Source organism: Dermacentor andersoni, chromosome 5, assembly GCF_023375885.2.
Source record: "Dermacentor andersoni chromosome 5, qqDerAnde1_hic_scaffold, whole genome shotgun sequence".
NCBI lineage: Eukaryota > Metazoa > Arthropoda > Arachnida > Ixodida > Ixodidae > Dermacentor > Dermacentor andersoni.
The window spans coordinates 199,629,463-199,647,768 of NC_092818.1; the positions used below are offsets into that span (position 1 = coordinate 199,629,463).

General features: G+C 46.5%; 1 protein-coding gene across 2 annotated transcripts in view; it reads right to left on the reverse strand.

Moving 5' to 3' along the window:
• LOC126532346 (UBX domain-containing protein 4-like) overlaps window positions 1-18,306 on the reverse strand; it is a 55,498-nt gene that overhangs the window by 21,846 nt on the left and 15,346 nt on the right. For both annotated transcript variants that reach the window (XM_050180053.3, XM_055071523.2), the window contains exons 5-6: window positions 12,606-12,748; window positions 11,283-11,337 (exon numbers count right to left, since the gene is read on the reverse strand). In XM_050180053.3, the coding sequence (XP_050036010.1) occupies window positions 11,283-11,337; window positions 12,606-12,748 (198 nt within the window). The remainder of the gene's footprint in view (window positions 1-11,282; window positions 11,338-12,605; window positions 12,749-18,306) is intronic.

Consider the following 18,306-nt stretch of genomic DNA (forward strand, 5'->3'; position numbering starts at 1 on the left):
CACTTTGTTTCACTTGCTTGGCAGTTGTCAGTATTGTGTTCGGTTTCGGCGCATTTGGCACAGGTCTCCTTGCCTCTACATGTGTTGCTGCCATGTCCATACCTTTGGCATTTGAAACATCTCCTAGGGTTAGGGATGTATGGGCGCACTGGGCATCTGATGAATGCAACCCGGACAGACTCGGGCAAGCGAGTGCTGCCGAATGTTAGTACGATGTGAGGTGTTGTTTTTTCTTCGCCGTTGCGCCTTATATTTATGCGGCGAAGGGACGTTACTCCTTGGTCTCGCAAATTCTCGAGGAGCTCATTTTCGTTCTCGGTCATTAGCAGCCGCTCAGAAATTGCTCCCTGAACGCTGTTCAGGCTTCTGTGAGGTGTTACAGTAACGGTAAGGTCAGCAAGCTTCTTTTGTGCGAGTAGCGCATCACTCTGCTTTTTGGATTTGACTTCTACAAGTAGATCTCCTGAGGACAGTTTTTTTGCTTCATATTCTTCGCCTATGTTAGCTACTAGCCATTTCTGTATTACAAACACTGATAGAGTGGCCACTGGAGCGTTTTGCTCAACAGCGTGAACTACCAGGAACTGTGGAAAATTTTCAGCACATTTCTGAGTTGTAACTTTGGTTCCTTCGGTGCGGTACAGTTTCCGGTTCCGATCGTTTTTTTTTAGAGGGGGAAATTGAGAATCCATGCGGCATGTATGGATTAAGGGTTCCTATTGTGTCACCTGTGTTTCACCCTTATAGACACAAGAAGGTCCCGGAGTCCCCCACCTGGTAAACAGATGGGGAGCCCGTCGGCCGGGGCTTGACCATGGCTCCGACCGCCACCGTTCATGGTTTCTACCCTTCACCTTACAACCTGTCGCCACGGTGCGGATTACAGCTTCGGTATGGGGGCTAAGGGTCCGTGGTGGCGCCAAGCACCATCACCTTGAGTCTCAAGGTGCCCTTGCGGGGGTGGGACCTGCCATCCAGAACATAACTTAAAGGAAAGTCATGGGTGAAGAAAGGGGTAGGCATGACATTATTTGGCAATAAGCGAGTACTAGTAGTATACAGTTGACGGCCAATAATTTGGACTCCCTGCGGAGTGCAAATAAGTCCGAAAAGAAAAAACGAATGTATCCGAAAAATATTATTTTATTTACATTTTAAGGCCCCTGTGCAAAGAAGTGATCAATTCATTGCTGCACGCACTTCCGCTTACGTGCAACCAAGTCCACCTGTATTTCTGCCACTTTTGTATTGTCTCTGTACACCGATGCAAGGACTGCAAAGGCTCGAGTCAGATCCACATGTGAACGCTCCAGAGGACACGGCACACCATCATCATCCGAGTCTCAGTTTGATGCTGGGAGAACTTGCTCAATTGTTTCGTCTTAGTTCAGCACACGACGAGACCGTGCTGTCGACATCTACAAGGTCTTCAAATGTAACGGTGCCAGGAATAGGCACACCGCAGCCTAGCAGGCCATTCATAATGTCTGCATTTGAGCTCATTGGGGTCGGCGGCAGCTCAGGCTCTTCAGTTTGCAACTCAAGACTCATTCGGAGTTGGACTGCAAGGGCATCGTTGGTGCCATTTGATGCGGACTGTTGATAACTTCATGAGAAAGACTTTTTCGAGCCAGCAGAGCACTGTCTGTAATGCATAATTAACAAACAAACAAGCACAGAATGACGGAACGCTGTCCTGAAGGCAAATTCAACAAACAAGAGCGGGCCATGCAGGGGCCATACGCGGTGGTGCCCGGAATGTATGTGATGATCGCAATGTTGATGCCACCTCACAATTGAGGCAAAGCCTCCAAGGATTGGCATTTGCAGATAAATCGCTGAGATGCAGTGCTGTGACCAAGGCAAGGCCTTAGGGCTTACCATTTAGCGTGTAATCTCTGAGGACATACATGATGTCTTGTCAAAGTTGCCAGAGGGGATGATGGCGGCAGAGTCGGCAAACGGAGCCTGGATAACCGAATGTAGAGCTGGCAGCTGTCCGAAATATAGATCGGCTTTACACATTAAGTCTATGGGACCATTAGTGGTGCCGCGAAGCTGTCCGAATTACCGAGTACGTCCGGATTATCAATGTCCGATTTATCGGTCAGTGACTGTATACACTACTGAAGCAATCTCGACAAAACTGCAGGGCTTGTGATCGTCACATTTTTTTTAGTAGGCTTTTAATAGCACCTAACCAGATGCGTGCACCTGGTGGTTAAGGGCTACGGTGCAAGTACCAGCCAGTCGCATCTGAGATTTTTCAGTGCATTGCTGGCAGCCGCAGGTGGTCCCTAATCTCAGATGCCATGCCAAGGAGTCGCACAGAGTCGTGCGTCACTTCCTCCGAGCAGTATCTGCAGTGTTTTTTCAGTTTCAGTGTCAGAACCGCCTACATTTGCAAGCCTTTCATGATATTTCATGATACATCCACTTGTTTTTGAAACATAACATTCTGCAAACAGGCTGTTTTGTATCTACACTACGTGATAAACTTTCTACATGGCTCAGTATTTTGTTGCAGTTAGCCTTTAAGGGGCCCTGAAACACTTTTTGAACAAAGTAAAAAAAAAAAAAAACTTGCTGATGTCTTGTAGGGGCTACTGTGAACATGTGGGCCAAATATTACTGCACTGCACACAGCAAGGAATTTACAATATCATGTCAAAAACGGCAAAAGATGGCTTGCTCTTGCTCCCACAATTTCATCATGGAGTGTCGTTGCAAGCAGCTGGACCCTGTTGTGTCCGGCAGTCCTTCAGAGCGGGGGATGCCACCCCAGCGACATGCAGTTGTCACACCTCATCGTTCATTTCAAGGCGGCTCACTTGAAGATAGCAACGTCATCTCTCCTGACTGTCACGAAGAGCTCACCAAGGCTGTTATGGTCGGCTGTTCACTCCGCGACAAAACTCCAGTCACGGATAAAGTAATTATGGGAGACGAGCCGACAGCCTCGTCAAATGAGATGTTGAACGTCCATGCCGGAGATGAGGTCCGTGCAAGGCTACAATTCCTCACACCTGTCAGCCACACAAACTGGCACGACCATGTCGGAGACGGAGTCAGCGTACGATTCCAGTTCCCATGTTTGTGCCCAGTGATATCTGTGTGTTTTGACAAAACTCGCGTCGAAAGGAAAGGGCAACAAACCTCTTGATTGGTGGGACCTGAAGTCATCGGTCTCCTGATACTGGATTGGCGGAAGCAACTGAACAATGACGGTGCAGGGCATAAAAAACGGATCCAGACGGCTCACACAGACGGCTGTGAGGGGAAGAGGGGGACGCTCGGAAACAGTGAGACACTTGGGCATGAAAAGACATAGCATAGTATGCTCCGATAGTTAGAGCCTTATTGTAACAATCAACCATGTACCTTTATTTTATTTTATTTTATTGAAAATACTCACAGGCTCCAAATAGGAGTATTGTGTGAGGGGGGCATGTACAGAAAATGAAGGATACAAGAAAGCAGCTCATGCATCATTATACAATGGGTAACAGTTTCACAGGACACAAAGAACTAATGAGAAGTATAAAGTTACAAATATAAGGCCAGAAAAACATTGCACAGTATATGCAATCTATGAAGGAACATTGAAATGGCGGCTAAAAGGGTGACTAACAAAGTACAAGGCAGTGAATAAAGCAGTTAGGAAAACCAGAGCAGTACTTGGTCTTTGAAGGCTGCAGAGTCATGTAATGCAACGATGCGATCAGAAAGATCATTCCAGTAGCTTATGGCACGTGGAAGCACTGATGAATTAAAAGCCGTGGTTCGGCCAAGCCTAAAGCTGCGGCTATTACAAAGACGACGGGATGTACGATGTGGTTCGGTAAGGGGAAGGGTAGTAGGATGCTGACTATGAATTATTTTGTGGAAGAGACAGAGCAAAGCTACCTTCCTTCGCAGCTCTAGTGTTGGGAGTGATAGCGAGAACTTCAGGTTAGTAACGCTAGTCTGTCGGTCATATATCCTGGTTATAAAACGTACCGCGCGGTTCTGAATTCGTTCAAGTGATTGTATTAGATATGCCTGATGCGGTGACCATATGGGCGAGGCGAATTCAAGTTGAGGACGAACAAAAGTCTGATAGGCTAGTTTTCGAGTGGTTAAAGGGGCATCTCGAAGATTACGCTTCAGATAGCCAAGAGTACGCAATGCTTTGGCGGTCATTTTATTAATTTGAGTCTTCCAGCAAAGATTGACAGTGAGATACACGCCAAGGTACTTGTATGAAGTCGCACGTGCACAAGGGTTAGAATTTAGGGAGTATGGGAAGGATGAAGGCGTCTTTTTGCGAGTAAAAGTCACAGTTCGGCATTTGTCAGGATTCAGCGTCATTTGCCACGATGTGCACCAGTTAGTGATTTGATCTAAGTCGTTCTGAAGTTCAAGGTGTTCAGAGGGTGAGCTAATTTTCCGATATATTATGCAGTCGTCTGTGAAAAGTCTAATGGTTGAAGTAATGTTAGACGGCAGGTCATTGATGTAGATTAAAAACAGTAATGGACGCAAGACGCTGCCCTGGGGAACACCGGAGGAGACATCAGTTAAATCGGATTCATATCCGTCGACGACGGTGAACTGCTTACGAAATGACAGGAAATTACGCAACCATGAAATCGTTGAAGAATGTAAGTGCAACGACGATAGTTTAGCTATTAAGCGGGAGTGTGGAACACGACCAAATGCCTTGGAGTAGTCCAGAAAAATGCAGTCAGTCTGGAAACCTTCATCCATGTTAGAATAAAAGTTCACTGGTGAATTCTATTAACTGCGTGTCACACGAATATCCCTTCCTAAATCCATGCTGGTTTGGGAAAAAGAAGTTATTGCGTTCAAGGTAATGCGCGATGCCTGATGCGATGACGTGCTCAAGAAGTTTGCATGCGATACAGGTTAGAGACATCGGGCGATAGTTACTTGAATATAATCCTTTTTTTCATTCTCTTAAACATCGCTCGGAACCCTTTCTAGAGCTATGCCGCTTCAATGTAACCTGGGGCCTGACGGACCAACCGGCTGAGCTATCTCTCCGGGCAACATCCAAGGGTCACGAGTTCAAATCCCCTGTTTTCTTCCTTTTCTTTTGTTTTCCTGTTTTTCCTTTTTTTAATCTCTTTTCTTCTAGTTTATGACTAAAAAAAAAAATATTTTCTCCTCTATTATTTATGGGAACTCATGTGCAGGTCATAAACTACCAGGTCTCTCCAGTTGAATGCCATCTGGGTGGTTTAACAGAGGTCAGACTAGTCGACCTTCACTGATCGAAGAAGGCACCACTGTAGGTTAAATGAGACGTACAACTCCTGCGGTGGTGAAGAGATAGAGTATCTGCCTCGCGTGCAAGAGGACCGTGGTTCGAATCCCGGTGCCGTGCAATTTCCCACCAAATAAAAAAAAAAAAGAAAAAGATCCGCGTGTGGATAAACTTGCATAAACAGGCCTGGAGTGCGGCCTGATCCCGGTGACCAGAACTGGTCATGCACTCTCTCACCAGAGCAGGATTGGCCGCCCTGGTGCAGTACTTGGCCACAACCTCCTATATGAATACGACAGTCAAACCCCAGCCGTCAGTCCCCAGCAGCCGCGAAGCAACTGACCACGGCGGCGGTCAGACCTGCGACGCTGCAGAGGGTGCTAAGAATCCCTGGCTCCGGACAGGCCACCATTGGAATCTGAACCTGGCAACGTTTAACATTAGAATGTTATCTAGTGAGGCGAGTCTAGCAGTGTTATTGGAGGAAATAGAGCGTAGTAAATGGGATATAATAGGGCTCAGTGAGGTTAGGAGGACAAAAGAAGCATATACAGTGCTAAAAAGCGGGCACGTCCTGCGCTACCAGGGCTTAGGAGAGAGACGAGAACTAGGAGTCGGATTCCTGATTAATGAGGATATAGCTGGTAATATACAGGAATTCTATAGCATTAACGAGAGGGTGGCCGGTCTTGTCGTGAAACTTAATAAGAGGTACAAATTGAAGGTTGTACAGGTCTACGCCCCTACATCCACTCATGATGACCAGGAAGTCGAAAGCTTCTATGATGACGTGGAATCGGCGATGGGTAAAGTCAAAACAAAATACACTATACTGATGGGCGACTTCAATGCCAAGGTAGGCAAGAAGCAGGCTGGAGACAAGGCAGTGGGGGAATATGGCATAGGCACTAGGAATAGCAGGGGAGAGTTATTAGTAGACTTTGCAGAACAGAATAATATGCGGATAATGAATACCTTCTTCCGCAAGCGGGATAGCCGAAAGTGGACGTGGAGGAGCCTGAATGGCGAGACTAGAAATGAAATAGACTTTATACTCTGCGCTAACCCTGGCATCATACAAGATGTGGACGTGCTCGGTAAGGTGCGCTGCAGTCACCATTGGATGGTAAGAACTCGAATTAGCCTAGACTTAAGGAACGGAAGAAACTGGTACATAAGGAGCCGATCGATGAGTTAGCGGTAAGAGGGAAAATAGAGGAATTCCGGATCAAGCTACAGAACAGGTATTCGGCATTAAATCAGGAAGAGGACCTTAGTGTTGAAGCAATGAACGACAATCTTATGGGCATCATTAAGGAGTGTGCAACAGAAGTCGGTGGTAACTGCGTTAGACAGGATACCAGTAAGCTATCGCAGGAGACGAAAAATCTGATCAAGAAACGCCAATGTATGAAAACATCTAACCCTACAGCAAGAATAGAACTGGCAGAACTTTCTAAGTTAATCAACAAGCGTAAGACAGTTGACATAAGGAACTATAATATGGATAGAATTGAACATGCTCTCAGGAACGAAGGAAGCCTAAAAGCAGTGAAGAAGAAACTAGGAATAGGCAAGAATCAGATGTATGCGTTAAGAGACAAAGCCGGCAATTTCATTACTTTTATGGATGAGATAGTTCAAGTGGCTGAGGAGTTCTATAGATGTATACAGTACCAGTAGCACCGACGACGATAATGCGAGAGAATAGTCTAGAGGAATTTGAAATCCCACAAGTAACGCCGGAAGAAGTAAAAAATGTCTTGGCAGCTATGCAAAGGGGGAAGGCAGCTGGGGAGGATCAGGTAACAGCAGGTTTGTTGAAGGATGGTGGGCACATTGTTATAGAAAAACTGGCCACCCAGTATACACAACGCCTCATGACCTCGAACGTACCGGAATATTGGAAGAATGCTAACATAATCCTAATCCATAAGAAAGGGGCCGCCAAAGACTTGAAAAATTATAGACCTGTCCTTACTGCTTACTGTCCGTTGCCTACAAAGTATTTACTGTACTAAGGTAATCGCAAATAGAATCAGGAACACCTTAGACTTCTGTCAACCAAAGGACCAAGCAGGATTCCGTAAAGGCTACTCAACACTAGACCATATTCACACTATCAATCAGGTGATAGAGAAATGTGCGGAATATAACCAACCCTTATATATAGCGTTCATTGATTACGAAAAAGCGTTCGATTCGGTCGAAACCTCAGCAGTCATGGAGGCACTACAAAATCAGGGTGTAAACGAGCTATATGTAAAAATACTGAAAGGTATCTATAGCGGCTCCACAGCCACCGCAGTCCTCCATAAAGAAAGCAACAAAATCCCAATAAAGAAAGGCGTCAGGCAGGTAGATACGATCTCTCCAATACTATTCACATCGTGTTTACAGAAGGTATTCAGAGACCTGGAGTGGGAAGAATTGGGGATAAGAGTTAATGGAGAATGCCTTAGTAACTTGAGATTCGCTGATGATATTGCCTTGCTTAGTAACTCAGGGGACCAATTGCAATGCAGGCTCACTGACCTGGAGAGGCAAAGCAGAAGGGTGGGTCTAAAAATTAATCTGCAGAAAACTAAAGTAATGTTTAACAGTCTCGGAAGAGAACAGCAGTTTACGATAGGTAGCGAGGCACTGGAAGTGGTAAGGGAATATACATCTACTTAGGGCAGGTAGTGACCACGGATCCGGATCATGAGACTGAAATAATCAGAAGAATAAGAATGGGCTGGGGTGCGTTTGGCAGGCATTCTCAAATCATGAACAGCAGGTAGCTACTATCCCTCAAGAGAAAAGTGTATAATAGCTGTGTCTTACCAATACTCACGTATGGGGCAGAAACCTGGAGGCTTACGAAAAGGGTTCTGCTTAAATTGAGGACGACGCAACGAGCTATGGAAAGAAGAATGATGGGTGTAACATTAAGGGATAAGAAAAGAGCAGATTGGGTGAGGGAACAAACGCGAGTTAATGACATCTTAGTTGAAATCAAGAAAAAGAAATGGGCATGGGCAGGACATGTAATGAGCAGGGAAGATAACCGATGGTCATTAAGGGTTATGGACTGGACTCCACGGGAAGGGAAGCGAAGCAGGGGGCGGCAGAAGGTTAGGTGGGCGAATGAGATTAAGAAGTTTGCAGGGACAACATGGCCACAATTAGTACATGACCGGGGTAGTTGGAGAAGTATGGGAGAGGTCTTTGCCCTGCAGTGGGCGTAACCAGGCTGATGATGATGATTATAGTGCTTAGTGCCATGATGCCGCACATACAACCAGCCAAACGCACTGCTATTCTCTTCAGCTGTCTCATTGGCATTTCATGATGCTTTCCACTATCCTTTAAAATTCCTGACTGTTTCCACAGGAGGCATTTGTGCAAGCTGATACAGCAAAGGCTAATATCTTCAAAGCTCATTTGTTTATAAGTCTAATAACCCAGACGCAATGCCAGATTCTCTCAAATGCATGCATTAGTCAGCATCAAACCTAATTAATTCAGAAGGATCTGCTGATACAGTGCTGCATTATGTCCGCTGAAGAAACGAAGTGTCTAGAAAGCAGTATACTTCCTGGTAACACATATAGAAGCCTTGTCAGGAGTGCTAAAAGGCAGACTGCAACTCACTCACTCTCTCACACGCATGCACACAGCAAGAGAGCGAGAGAGTACCGTATTTACACGATTGCAAGTCGAGCTCTTCTTTAAAATTTGAAAATCTGAAGTGGGGGGTGGAGTCGACTTACAACCGAAACCGAAACATAGCACCGGAAAAAATAAATCGAGAACAACGAGATATTAGGTTAGCTACAACGTAGTTCCAATTTTATATTTTCTCTACGGCCCCACCCGTAGCTTTCCATTATCCCGCGGGTTCGTTCGCTTTTCAGAAGGGTTTTACAGCGCACGCAGCACTCCTGTGGGGGTGTCGATAGTTCATGGAAGTGCCGCTGTTCCATTTGCGGCGGCACCCTCAGAACAGCGGCGCTTGCGGGGAGTATTGCTAGTTCATAGAAGAGCAGACATCGCTCGCGGCTCGCGTGTTTCTCTTTCCCTGTAGCTCTTTAGTGTCCCACGTTCGATTTGACTACCAGCCATGTGCTACTTCCGTGCTTCCTCAGTCGTCACGAGCGCACAGAGTCCACTAAACATTCGGTGCTCATTCACAGCAGCGTTGAAGAGGGCTGCCATCCTTAACGCTGAAGAAACAAATAACTGCGCAGCGGGCCGCAAGTTTGATGTTTCTTAATAGGTGGTGCGAGACTGGCGACGGCAGCGAAGCAAAATTTTCACCTGTGACGGTAAGCGAAGAGGTTTCCGCGGGCCGAAGTCGGGGACGCTTTCCGGAGCTGAAGGCCAAGCTTGCGGCGTCAACGCTGAAATGTGTGATTGGTCCCTGCCAGTGACATGCGACATGGTCATGAGACAAGCCCGGATCTTCGCCTTTTAAGGACCTGCTCCACCGTGAGTACGAGTGGCTGGCAGCAGAAGACCGCAAACTTACGCCAAGCGGACATGTCAAAAGAGCTTCCCCAACGGCTCTGTGTGGTTGGGTGCTTTCGGCGTGGACTTACGTGTGCAAATGCGGAATTTTGCTGGATGGCGACGTGCTTCGGGGTCGTAGCAGCAATGACGATGGCAGCACTGGTGAGTAGTAGTCCAGTGACCATGCCAGCTACTAATAAATTTTCGTTATGGAATGCGCCCACGGGTATGCTCTTCTTTCTTTTTTCCCTGTCACACACGATATAGGGGGGTCGACTTACATTCGAGTCGACTTACAAACATGTAAATACGGTTTGTGTGTGTGTGTATATATATACAGTCGAACCTCGATATATCGAACAGCGCGGTGATCGCAAAATAGTTCGATATAGCCAGAATTCGATATATAAAATCACGCAGAAAACGCGTCAGAAAGTAGCGCAAATCAATCAATGAACCAATCGTGGCGCAATAGATACTCACATGAAGCTTCAAACAAAGTATTTATTTAGTTCGCTGAAAGTACTGAAGCAGCGTAGCCTGCTTCATATTAGCAACCGCGTGCTTGACCACGGCGTCCTCAACATAGTCCAAACGGTCCACAAGAGACAGTCCAGTGCCTTCTATTGCGCCGCAGTAGCGGCGTACAACAGCCAAAGCAGCTACAGCCTCAGTTGCAGTCGGGAGCGGGGCAACATCAGCGCTTGCTGGATCAGCCTCGGCAGCGTCTTCGTTTGGCCGCTCAGCAGTCACTTCTGCCGCGATCTCCACGTCTGTTAACTCCGCCACTGTTTCGGTGCTGTCGTCACCGCCAACGAAGTCCGCAATGCACATGATGTGTGGCTCAGCACGGACAAAGCGCTCCAACTGGCTCCACGGCCGCCTCGATCACGCGTGCACGGCGGGGGCAAGCCTCGCCGTGCGCGCGTGATCGAGGCGGCTTGCCCCGCCGTGCGCGCATAGGTGCGCGCGTGATCGAGGCGGCCGCGCTGGCTCCAAGCCGCCGCGTGTGTACGCCACTATGTTCAAATGGCGCCCTCGGTGCAACCGATGTGGGCAGCTGCCGTACGCAGCAGTCTGGAACGCCGATCGCGCCGCCGCTATCTTTGAGAGTGTTGCGGGAAAGCTCGCCTCCTGTCAACAGAGCGCACTTGGTCTGGGGCGGCGGAGTTCGATATATCCATTTTACATCCGGCCCCGTTCGAAATAAAGAATTAAAAATGCATGCGATTTTCCATGTGATATAGAAATTGTTCGATATACGCAATAATTCGATATATCCGTGTTCGATATATCGAGGTTTGACTGTATATATGTATGTATGTATATATATATATATAAAAGGAAATATAAATAAGCAAATTTAATGCTTTGATTTTCAATGTAGATATACTATAGTTCAGGTGATAAAAAGAGGTGACAAAGTGAAAGCAGCAAGCAAATAAGTTCAAATTGGGCTCATCTGCCTGTGCAATAGTAAAAAATGAGGCAGTTGTGCTTTGAATATCATGAAGCTCACCTCCTCCTCTTCCTTCATCTTCTGCAGGCGGCGATCCTCAACTAGACGCTTCGCCCTGAATTTAAAGAAATGAGAATAATTTGCCACATAAGCTTTGTACAAATACAAGTAAACACAGAAGCTAAATTTCCAAATGGACACTTGCTATTACAGTATATACTTACATAATGATCGCACTCGCATTATTCGAGTGCGATCTCGCATTACGCGATTGCAACCCTGAATTTTGTCGTCAAATTCAATTTTTTTCTTTCCCGTATAATGATCGTACCCTGAACTTGCTGCAGCGATATGTCATGTGCCAAGTCTAGCTGATGGTGATCCTGCTTACCATCTGTCGAATGCTGTCAAATGCTATGCTAACAACCCTTCCAAGACATACCAAACGGTCCGCACGCACCGAACAGATTCTTAAGCAGATGCCCCATTTCATTCCTTTCATCACTTTCCACACTTCCATGAAAAAAAAAAATATCTACAACCAAACTTACCTTGGCTTTATTATTTGTAAGCTTCATAATGGTTGTGGTCAACAACAAAAAAGGCTCCTTTAGATTCCTCTCGTCTGCACTTGTGGGCACGCAACAAATCACAAGCGGCAACGAAAGTAGCCACGTGCAGATTGATATGTTAGAAGTGTACCCTATTCAATGCCAACACTTGTAACACAGCTAAGATATTTGCCCAGCCTTAATGGAAACGTGCAGTATTAGATAGTAGTGAAGACAAATGCTACAGTGTTCGCAGCATGCCAGCCATGTGTTTCTATGTCACTCGCAGCTATGCGTGCCCATTTCTGCTTCTGTCCCCTCAAAGTGGACATGGCTACGTTATTGCCGCAAAATTGCAGATATTAACAATATTATTCATTACTGATATGAAACAAACTGTTTCAATGCATGTAATGTACCCACGAGAAGAAAAAAGGAGCAAAATGTTGGTCTTTAAGGAAAATGAAGTGAAAGTGAAATGATGTCATCATGCAGCAAATGCGGGATGAAAAAAAAAAATTTATTTTCACGGAAAATTTTACCTGCGTAATGATCGCACTCCTGATTTGCATCAATTTCCTTGACAAAAAAGTATGATCAATATGCGAGTAAATACGGTAAACAATCTGTTCCACAAATGACAGGCCAAATGCACAGTTGCCCCTTGAGAAACTAGAGGCAAATATTGAAGATGAAGACAGTTTGGCAGCCTACACTGGTCTATTTCTTTGGCGATAGATCTGCTGCATAGAACCTCGCGTCTTAACTGTAAACGATTCAATTTTCCCACTACGGAGAAAGCATGCAAGCATTGCTCCCTGTTGCAACTCACCTCTCGACCCTCTCCTCCAGGGAAGCTGCTGCTGCAGCTGCATCGGGCGGTGTAGTCTCAGCCTGCGAGGCCGACACACTGGGTGCTGGCTCGAGGGCTACTTCGGTTGGCAAGCTGCCATTATCACCAACACAGCTAGGTTCCTGGGCACGTGAAAGAGGGTGGAGAATGTACATCTACATGGAGCGAGCTCAACATATTCATTGCTATGTGGGTCACGGCTGCTGATCCCCATACCTGCCAACCTGGTGAGATCGAAAATCGGGAGACATTTTATTCACGCCAACGAGGGGGGGGGGGGGGGGTTTACTTTCAGGCCCTGTTCGATGAGTCTTTTTGCAGGACCTTGCAGCAGCAGACTTTGCTCACTTAAAAAAATTCATCGGAGTAGCTTTGCTCAAAACATGGTGCAGACTGACGGCCCTTCACTAGCAGCACGTGTTGGAGGGTTGTGTTGCACATTGATGAGCGGAACTCCGTCCTAGTTTTTTGCGTCGTGTTAAAAATCCTCTGACGCTCTCCGTTGCTATGCGGTATCACGAGTAAATCCAGCATCACCTTAGCAACTCGGTGAAACATGTTTTCCATCAGTGTTCTTAATTTTTCCAACCATAGACCACTGCATGTCCCACCTTTCTTTAGTGAGAATATCCTCTGGAAGACTGCGCGCCTGTAGTGAGGCAAACTCAGCTTCGAGAGCATCTAAAGCGTCTTCAGCAGATTCAGTGGAATCTCGGGGCAGCAGCTGAGAAAAACACTGAATGAAGAAACGAAGACTCGAAAGAGATGCCTGCGAAATAAATTTCAGGTTGGCCACCTCTGCATTCTTCAGAGTTGCGTTTCAGAATTGCGTCCACATCCGTAGCGCTTCGTTTCATCACAATTGGGAAATATTTTCCGTAGAAGAGGCCCAACGTAGTCGCTGACACAAAGGGGTAGGTCGTGTTCCGACGAGGAATCCCGTAAACAGGCACTCCACACGTATAACACTGTGGTCGCACGTGTTCAGTGTTCACTACGTTGCCTTGCTGCTCAGCAGTGCGAACATAGCTTTGACGCTTCGCCATGGAAACACGCAGTTTCAAGTCGCCTTTGACACCGTGAGATACGCTGACACTGCATCCACACGTACAATATGCAAAATGTTCTCCTTTTCTTGATGTCAAAAAGCACGGAAATACGGAAGTATAAGATCGCAAGAACTTCTGCAAATACCTTTTCTTGGGCTTTGATAGCGCCATGGCATCAAGCACACGAGGATTCTAACTTTACACAGTGCACCGCACGCAGATAGCCTAGCCAACACTAATCATACACACAAGCAGCAGCAACAAAATGCACCATAGAGGAAGGCATGCATGAAATATGCATGAAATGCAAGAGCTACGTTGACTCTGGCTTTGGTCGGCTTACTAGGCACCGTAGTCGGCTGCTGTGATGCCCAAATATGGGGACAAAGATTCGTGTACTCAAAAGGTTCTGACGGCTCTCTTAGGCGGAGCCTCCGAGAACCCTATTGAGGACAAAGCCGTTGGTTTCGACAACACACACAAACTTTTAATGGAACTAAAAAGAGGACTAAAATAAATAGAAGAAAATAGAAAACATAAAATAAACATTCAAGTAGACATCACGGCAATAAGAAACACATTTGGGGCTAGTATGAAGTTAACTAGTGCGCGAGTCCGGGCTTGCCACAACGGCAGGGACGCATAACAGTCTCTACGCGGCGACGCGGCGACCACCTGACGAAAGGAGTTGCACCGGTCTCACCAAAGGTTGTGGTGTAAGTTGGTTGACCGGGCGACTGGAGCGCGCCTGCTCTGGCTTGGAGAGGTAAAGCAAGCGGCTTGGTGGCACGAGCAGACGGCGGCAGCGTTCTGGCCTGGCAGCTGGGTGTAGAGCTCGGGCCCGTAGCCCAACTACTCTCGTCCTGCCCACGAGCACAGAAGCTCGAACGCCGACCTTGGGCGGCAGGCGGCACGACAGACGGGGGCGGCATTCTGGCCGGGCAGCTGGCGTAGAACTCAGGCCCATAGCCCGACTTGTCTCGTCCTGCCCACGGGCGCAGAAGCTCACTGGCCTTGAGCAGCTGGCGGCACGCTCGGGTAGACGGGCGACGCACAGGAACGAGCTGGCAGGAGGGCCCGGTCGGGTGAAGTCCTGGTGGCTCGGGTCCGGAACCCGACGGCCCATCTTCAACTCCCGGTCCGGTGGTTGACCTCCTCCTGGCGTCGCTTCCTGGAACTCTCCCGGCGTCTCCGCCCTTCTGCCAGCGCACCACGCTTTTTCTTCTCTCTGGCCGATTAGGCATTCTCCGATTAGCTGCCTGACGCCCCGTGGTCTTTCCTAATTGGTTGGCTTTTCTTCTTTTAGTTGCTTTTCTTGCGCCGCGCGTTCACGTGCCGGACGCTCTTTGGCATTGTCGTTTTCCTCCTTCCAGCACGGAATTCGCCTCGGCGCGCGCACTCCTTGTGGTCTGCTCCAGTCCGTCCCGACCACCGCACCATGTCGCGCATCACACATCACAGCTGCTTAGTTGATGATACCAATGGTGCTAGTGCAACCATTGTTGGTGATGCAGACTATTACGATGTGGCTGTACATTCCGCGGTGCCGGTTTCGCAATAACCATTATTGCGCGAATGGAGACCACTTTTCGGGAGATATAAGACAGTGATCATACAATCGGAAAGTTCAGTCAAAAATCGGGAGTCTCCCGGGCGAATCGGGAGGGTTGGCAGGTATGGATCCCCCAACGTACAGTGACATTATTGCTAGAAATTAATGGAGAAAAAAAATTCTTGCTGCTTCTGATCTGATGCATTGTGGCACCATCTCTGCACCTTGAGAAAGTTTCAAAAGAGCACAAGTATCTGTTAATAACTGGTGGATCGCAATGCACTAGAGGAATATGACAAGTGACCCACCGATGGGTCATCATGCACGGGAATTGAGACTTCAAAACGTGCTTCTGCATTGAACATATTAATAGTGTAGAGTACATACTTGAGGCCTTTGAATCAATTTATTAAAGAGTACGGCACTGCACTATCATTACTTTGCGAATTTCAAGGGCGTGGTGACTATGGGCATGCCCAAACAGCCATGGCCGTACACAAAAGCTGTGCCCAAGTGCTCCCTCTTCAAAGTAACTACGTACCACAAAGTGTGGCAGCCCTATAATGAGAAATGCTTTTTAAGCATGCGAGATTGGCCAATGTTGTGTGGCTCCGATAGCGGTAAGGTGTCACCTTTCATAAACCACTGTGGAGCTATGACATTTAGATGTTTGACAAAGCCATTTTTTTGTAACCATGTGTACAAGCTCAAGGAACCTGTGAAACAAAAGCATTCAGTGTACTTTTAGGAAGGACTGCGGCATCACAAAAAATATGTGTGTTGCAGTAACAAGCTAATTAATAATATTAAGGGGGCATAGTAGGTACATATGATAATGTCAGAGTTTTCTAATTTTCCCAAGTTTCTCAAAACAAAAATGTTTAAAAATTTGCGGCCATTTTCCACCACCTAAATGACCTTAAAACAATGCTAGCAGAAAGAAACTATCCACAAGTTGCTCTCGACAAAGCTTATGATGTCGAGTCAAAATTGAAGAGACAGTCGGAACTAGCTAAGAAACAGCTACACTAAAATCTGACAGACCGCCAGCCTTTATAACAAAATATTCTAATGCCCTCCCAAACATAAGTAACATCCTACGAAAATACCACCCAATATTATCGAGTAACGAGCATCTGAGAAAAGCGTTCCAGGATGTACAAATGGTTACCTATCACCGCAACAGAAACTTTAAAGACATGTTAGTGCATGCAAAGGTCAGCCAACATCATTCTCTCGTAATAAAAGCATGTCACCCCAGGTGGAAAACCTGCAGGCACCTTCAAAGTGACATTAAAATTAAAAGCACTGTAAATAGTTATATACACTAGAAGTGAAAACCAGCTTTACAAGTTCGGATGTGATTTATATGCTTGAAGGTTCCTTCTGTAAGAAACAATATATTGGTGAAACGGGACAATCAATGAACGTCAGATTAAACAGACATCATGCGGACACATTTAAAAAGCTTCCCAAAGTCGTCGCCGAGCATTTCAACCAATGAGGTCATAACTTTGATGAACTTCAACGCTACATCTTAGAGTCAAACGTCTGTACTTTATCCATAAGTTCAAGACATTGCAGCCAATAGGCATAAACGATTCAAAGGATGCTATAGAATCAATTCGCTATGCTAAATTTCAAGCTACAGGCAACAACATTTAGTTTGGTTGCTTAGTGTTTTTTTCCCCTCCCCTTCTTTCTTTTCTTTTATTTATATAGTATTTATTCCATTTCAGTAATTTCTTTTTTCGTGAGCACTGTTTTCTGCCACTCCTTTTATTATCTCTTTCAGAGACACGATAGCAAACGACCTCAGAGGGGTGCTGTGCAGATGGCCGTGTCACCGACCTCGTGCACAGCACTCCTTTATTCTCAAGTCTATACCCTCACCACTAACACACGTTCGGTCGTTGCCGTACCCAGCCGCTTTACTCCCTCTCCCCTTTAGAAGCCTACCTATAGACCGTTTCATCGGGCGAGGAGTATAGGGCGCGCGGAGAGCCTTTCCTCCTCTCTGGCTTTGGCGATCCGGCGCGACGCTGCTTGAAAGTATTGCTGTCGCGTGCTCCGGAACAATTTCGAGATGTTTTAGATCTTACTTTGTGAAATTTATGCCATATTCGTTCATATAAGGTCGTCAGGGAAGCCTATCGGTGCATTGGTAACTACTGTAGGCAGAAATATGTCTTGGGGGCACAAAAATGTGACTCGCATGATCAGCCGCGGTGTACGCGCATTATCAGTCGCGGTGCGTGTATGTGTTGTTTACTATTTTGCTTATATCGATTTTAATTCAACAAAAAAAACCAGCGCCTCTGTATTACCAGCATTAAATAGTAAATCAGCTCACTGTCTGATCAATTGGCATAGGGAGTAAAACAAAACATAAGAGCGCATGCTCGTGCACGGCCAACCTAAGGCAACCACGAAACATATGAGCGGCAGGCGCTATCAAATATTTGTGATACACTGGCATCGTTCTCACGCATTTCAAGTCTAGTATGCTTGAAATTACCGTATGTCTACGCTAGCCTTGCTGCATGAGGCCCATGGCGCTGCTCAACACAGCGATCACTGCGGTTGGTGAGGCAGCACGATACATATATAAGCTGTGTGCTTCGGCATTGCCTTTTTGGCCTGTATACAGCCATAATATATAAGAGGGTTCGCATAAAAGAATGCGATGGCTATTTTTGAGCGCCAAATTTCCGTAATACGTGTGAGTGCGTCGTAGAGAACTGAACGAACACAACCGAAAAAAAATTCGGTTATCATCCTCTTTCTCCAAAAACCAAGAGAAAACGGGCTAACGCCACACAACGTTTATAAATATATAACCGCTGATGCCGTATGCTCGGACCATGCGCTATATAAAACAAAGATATCTGTAATCCAGAACCTACTGCTGTTTAGGACGCTCATGCAGTTCGTAAACGGTCGCTTTGCTGGACAAGCTTAATTCAGACTGTAAGGTATGCTACTATTACTAGCCAAAACTATTTTATTCATGGGTGGAAGCTTCATCCATCCAACCAAGTAGTCACGCAATGTAACCTGCAGCGAACAGCTTGAACGC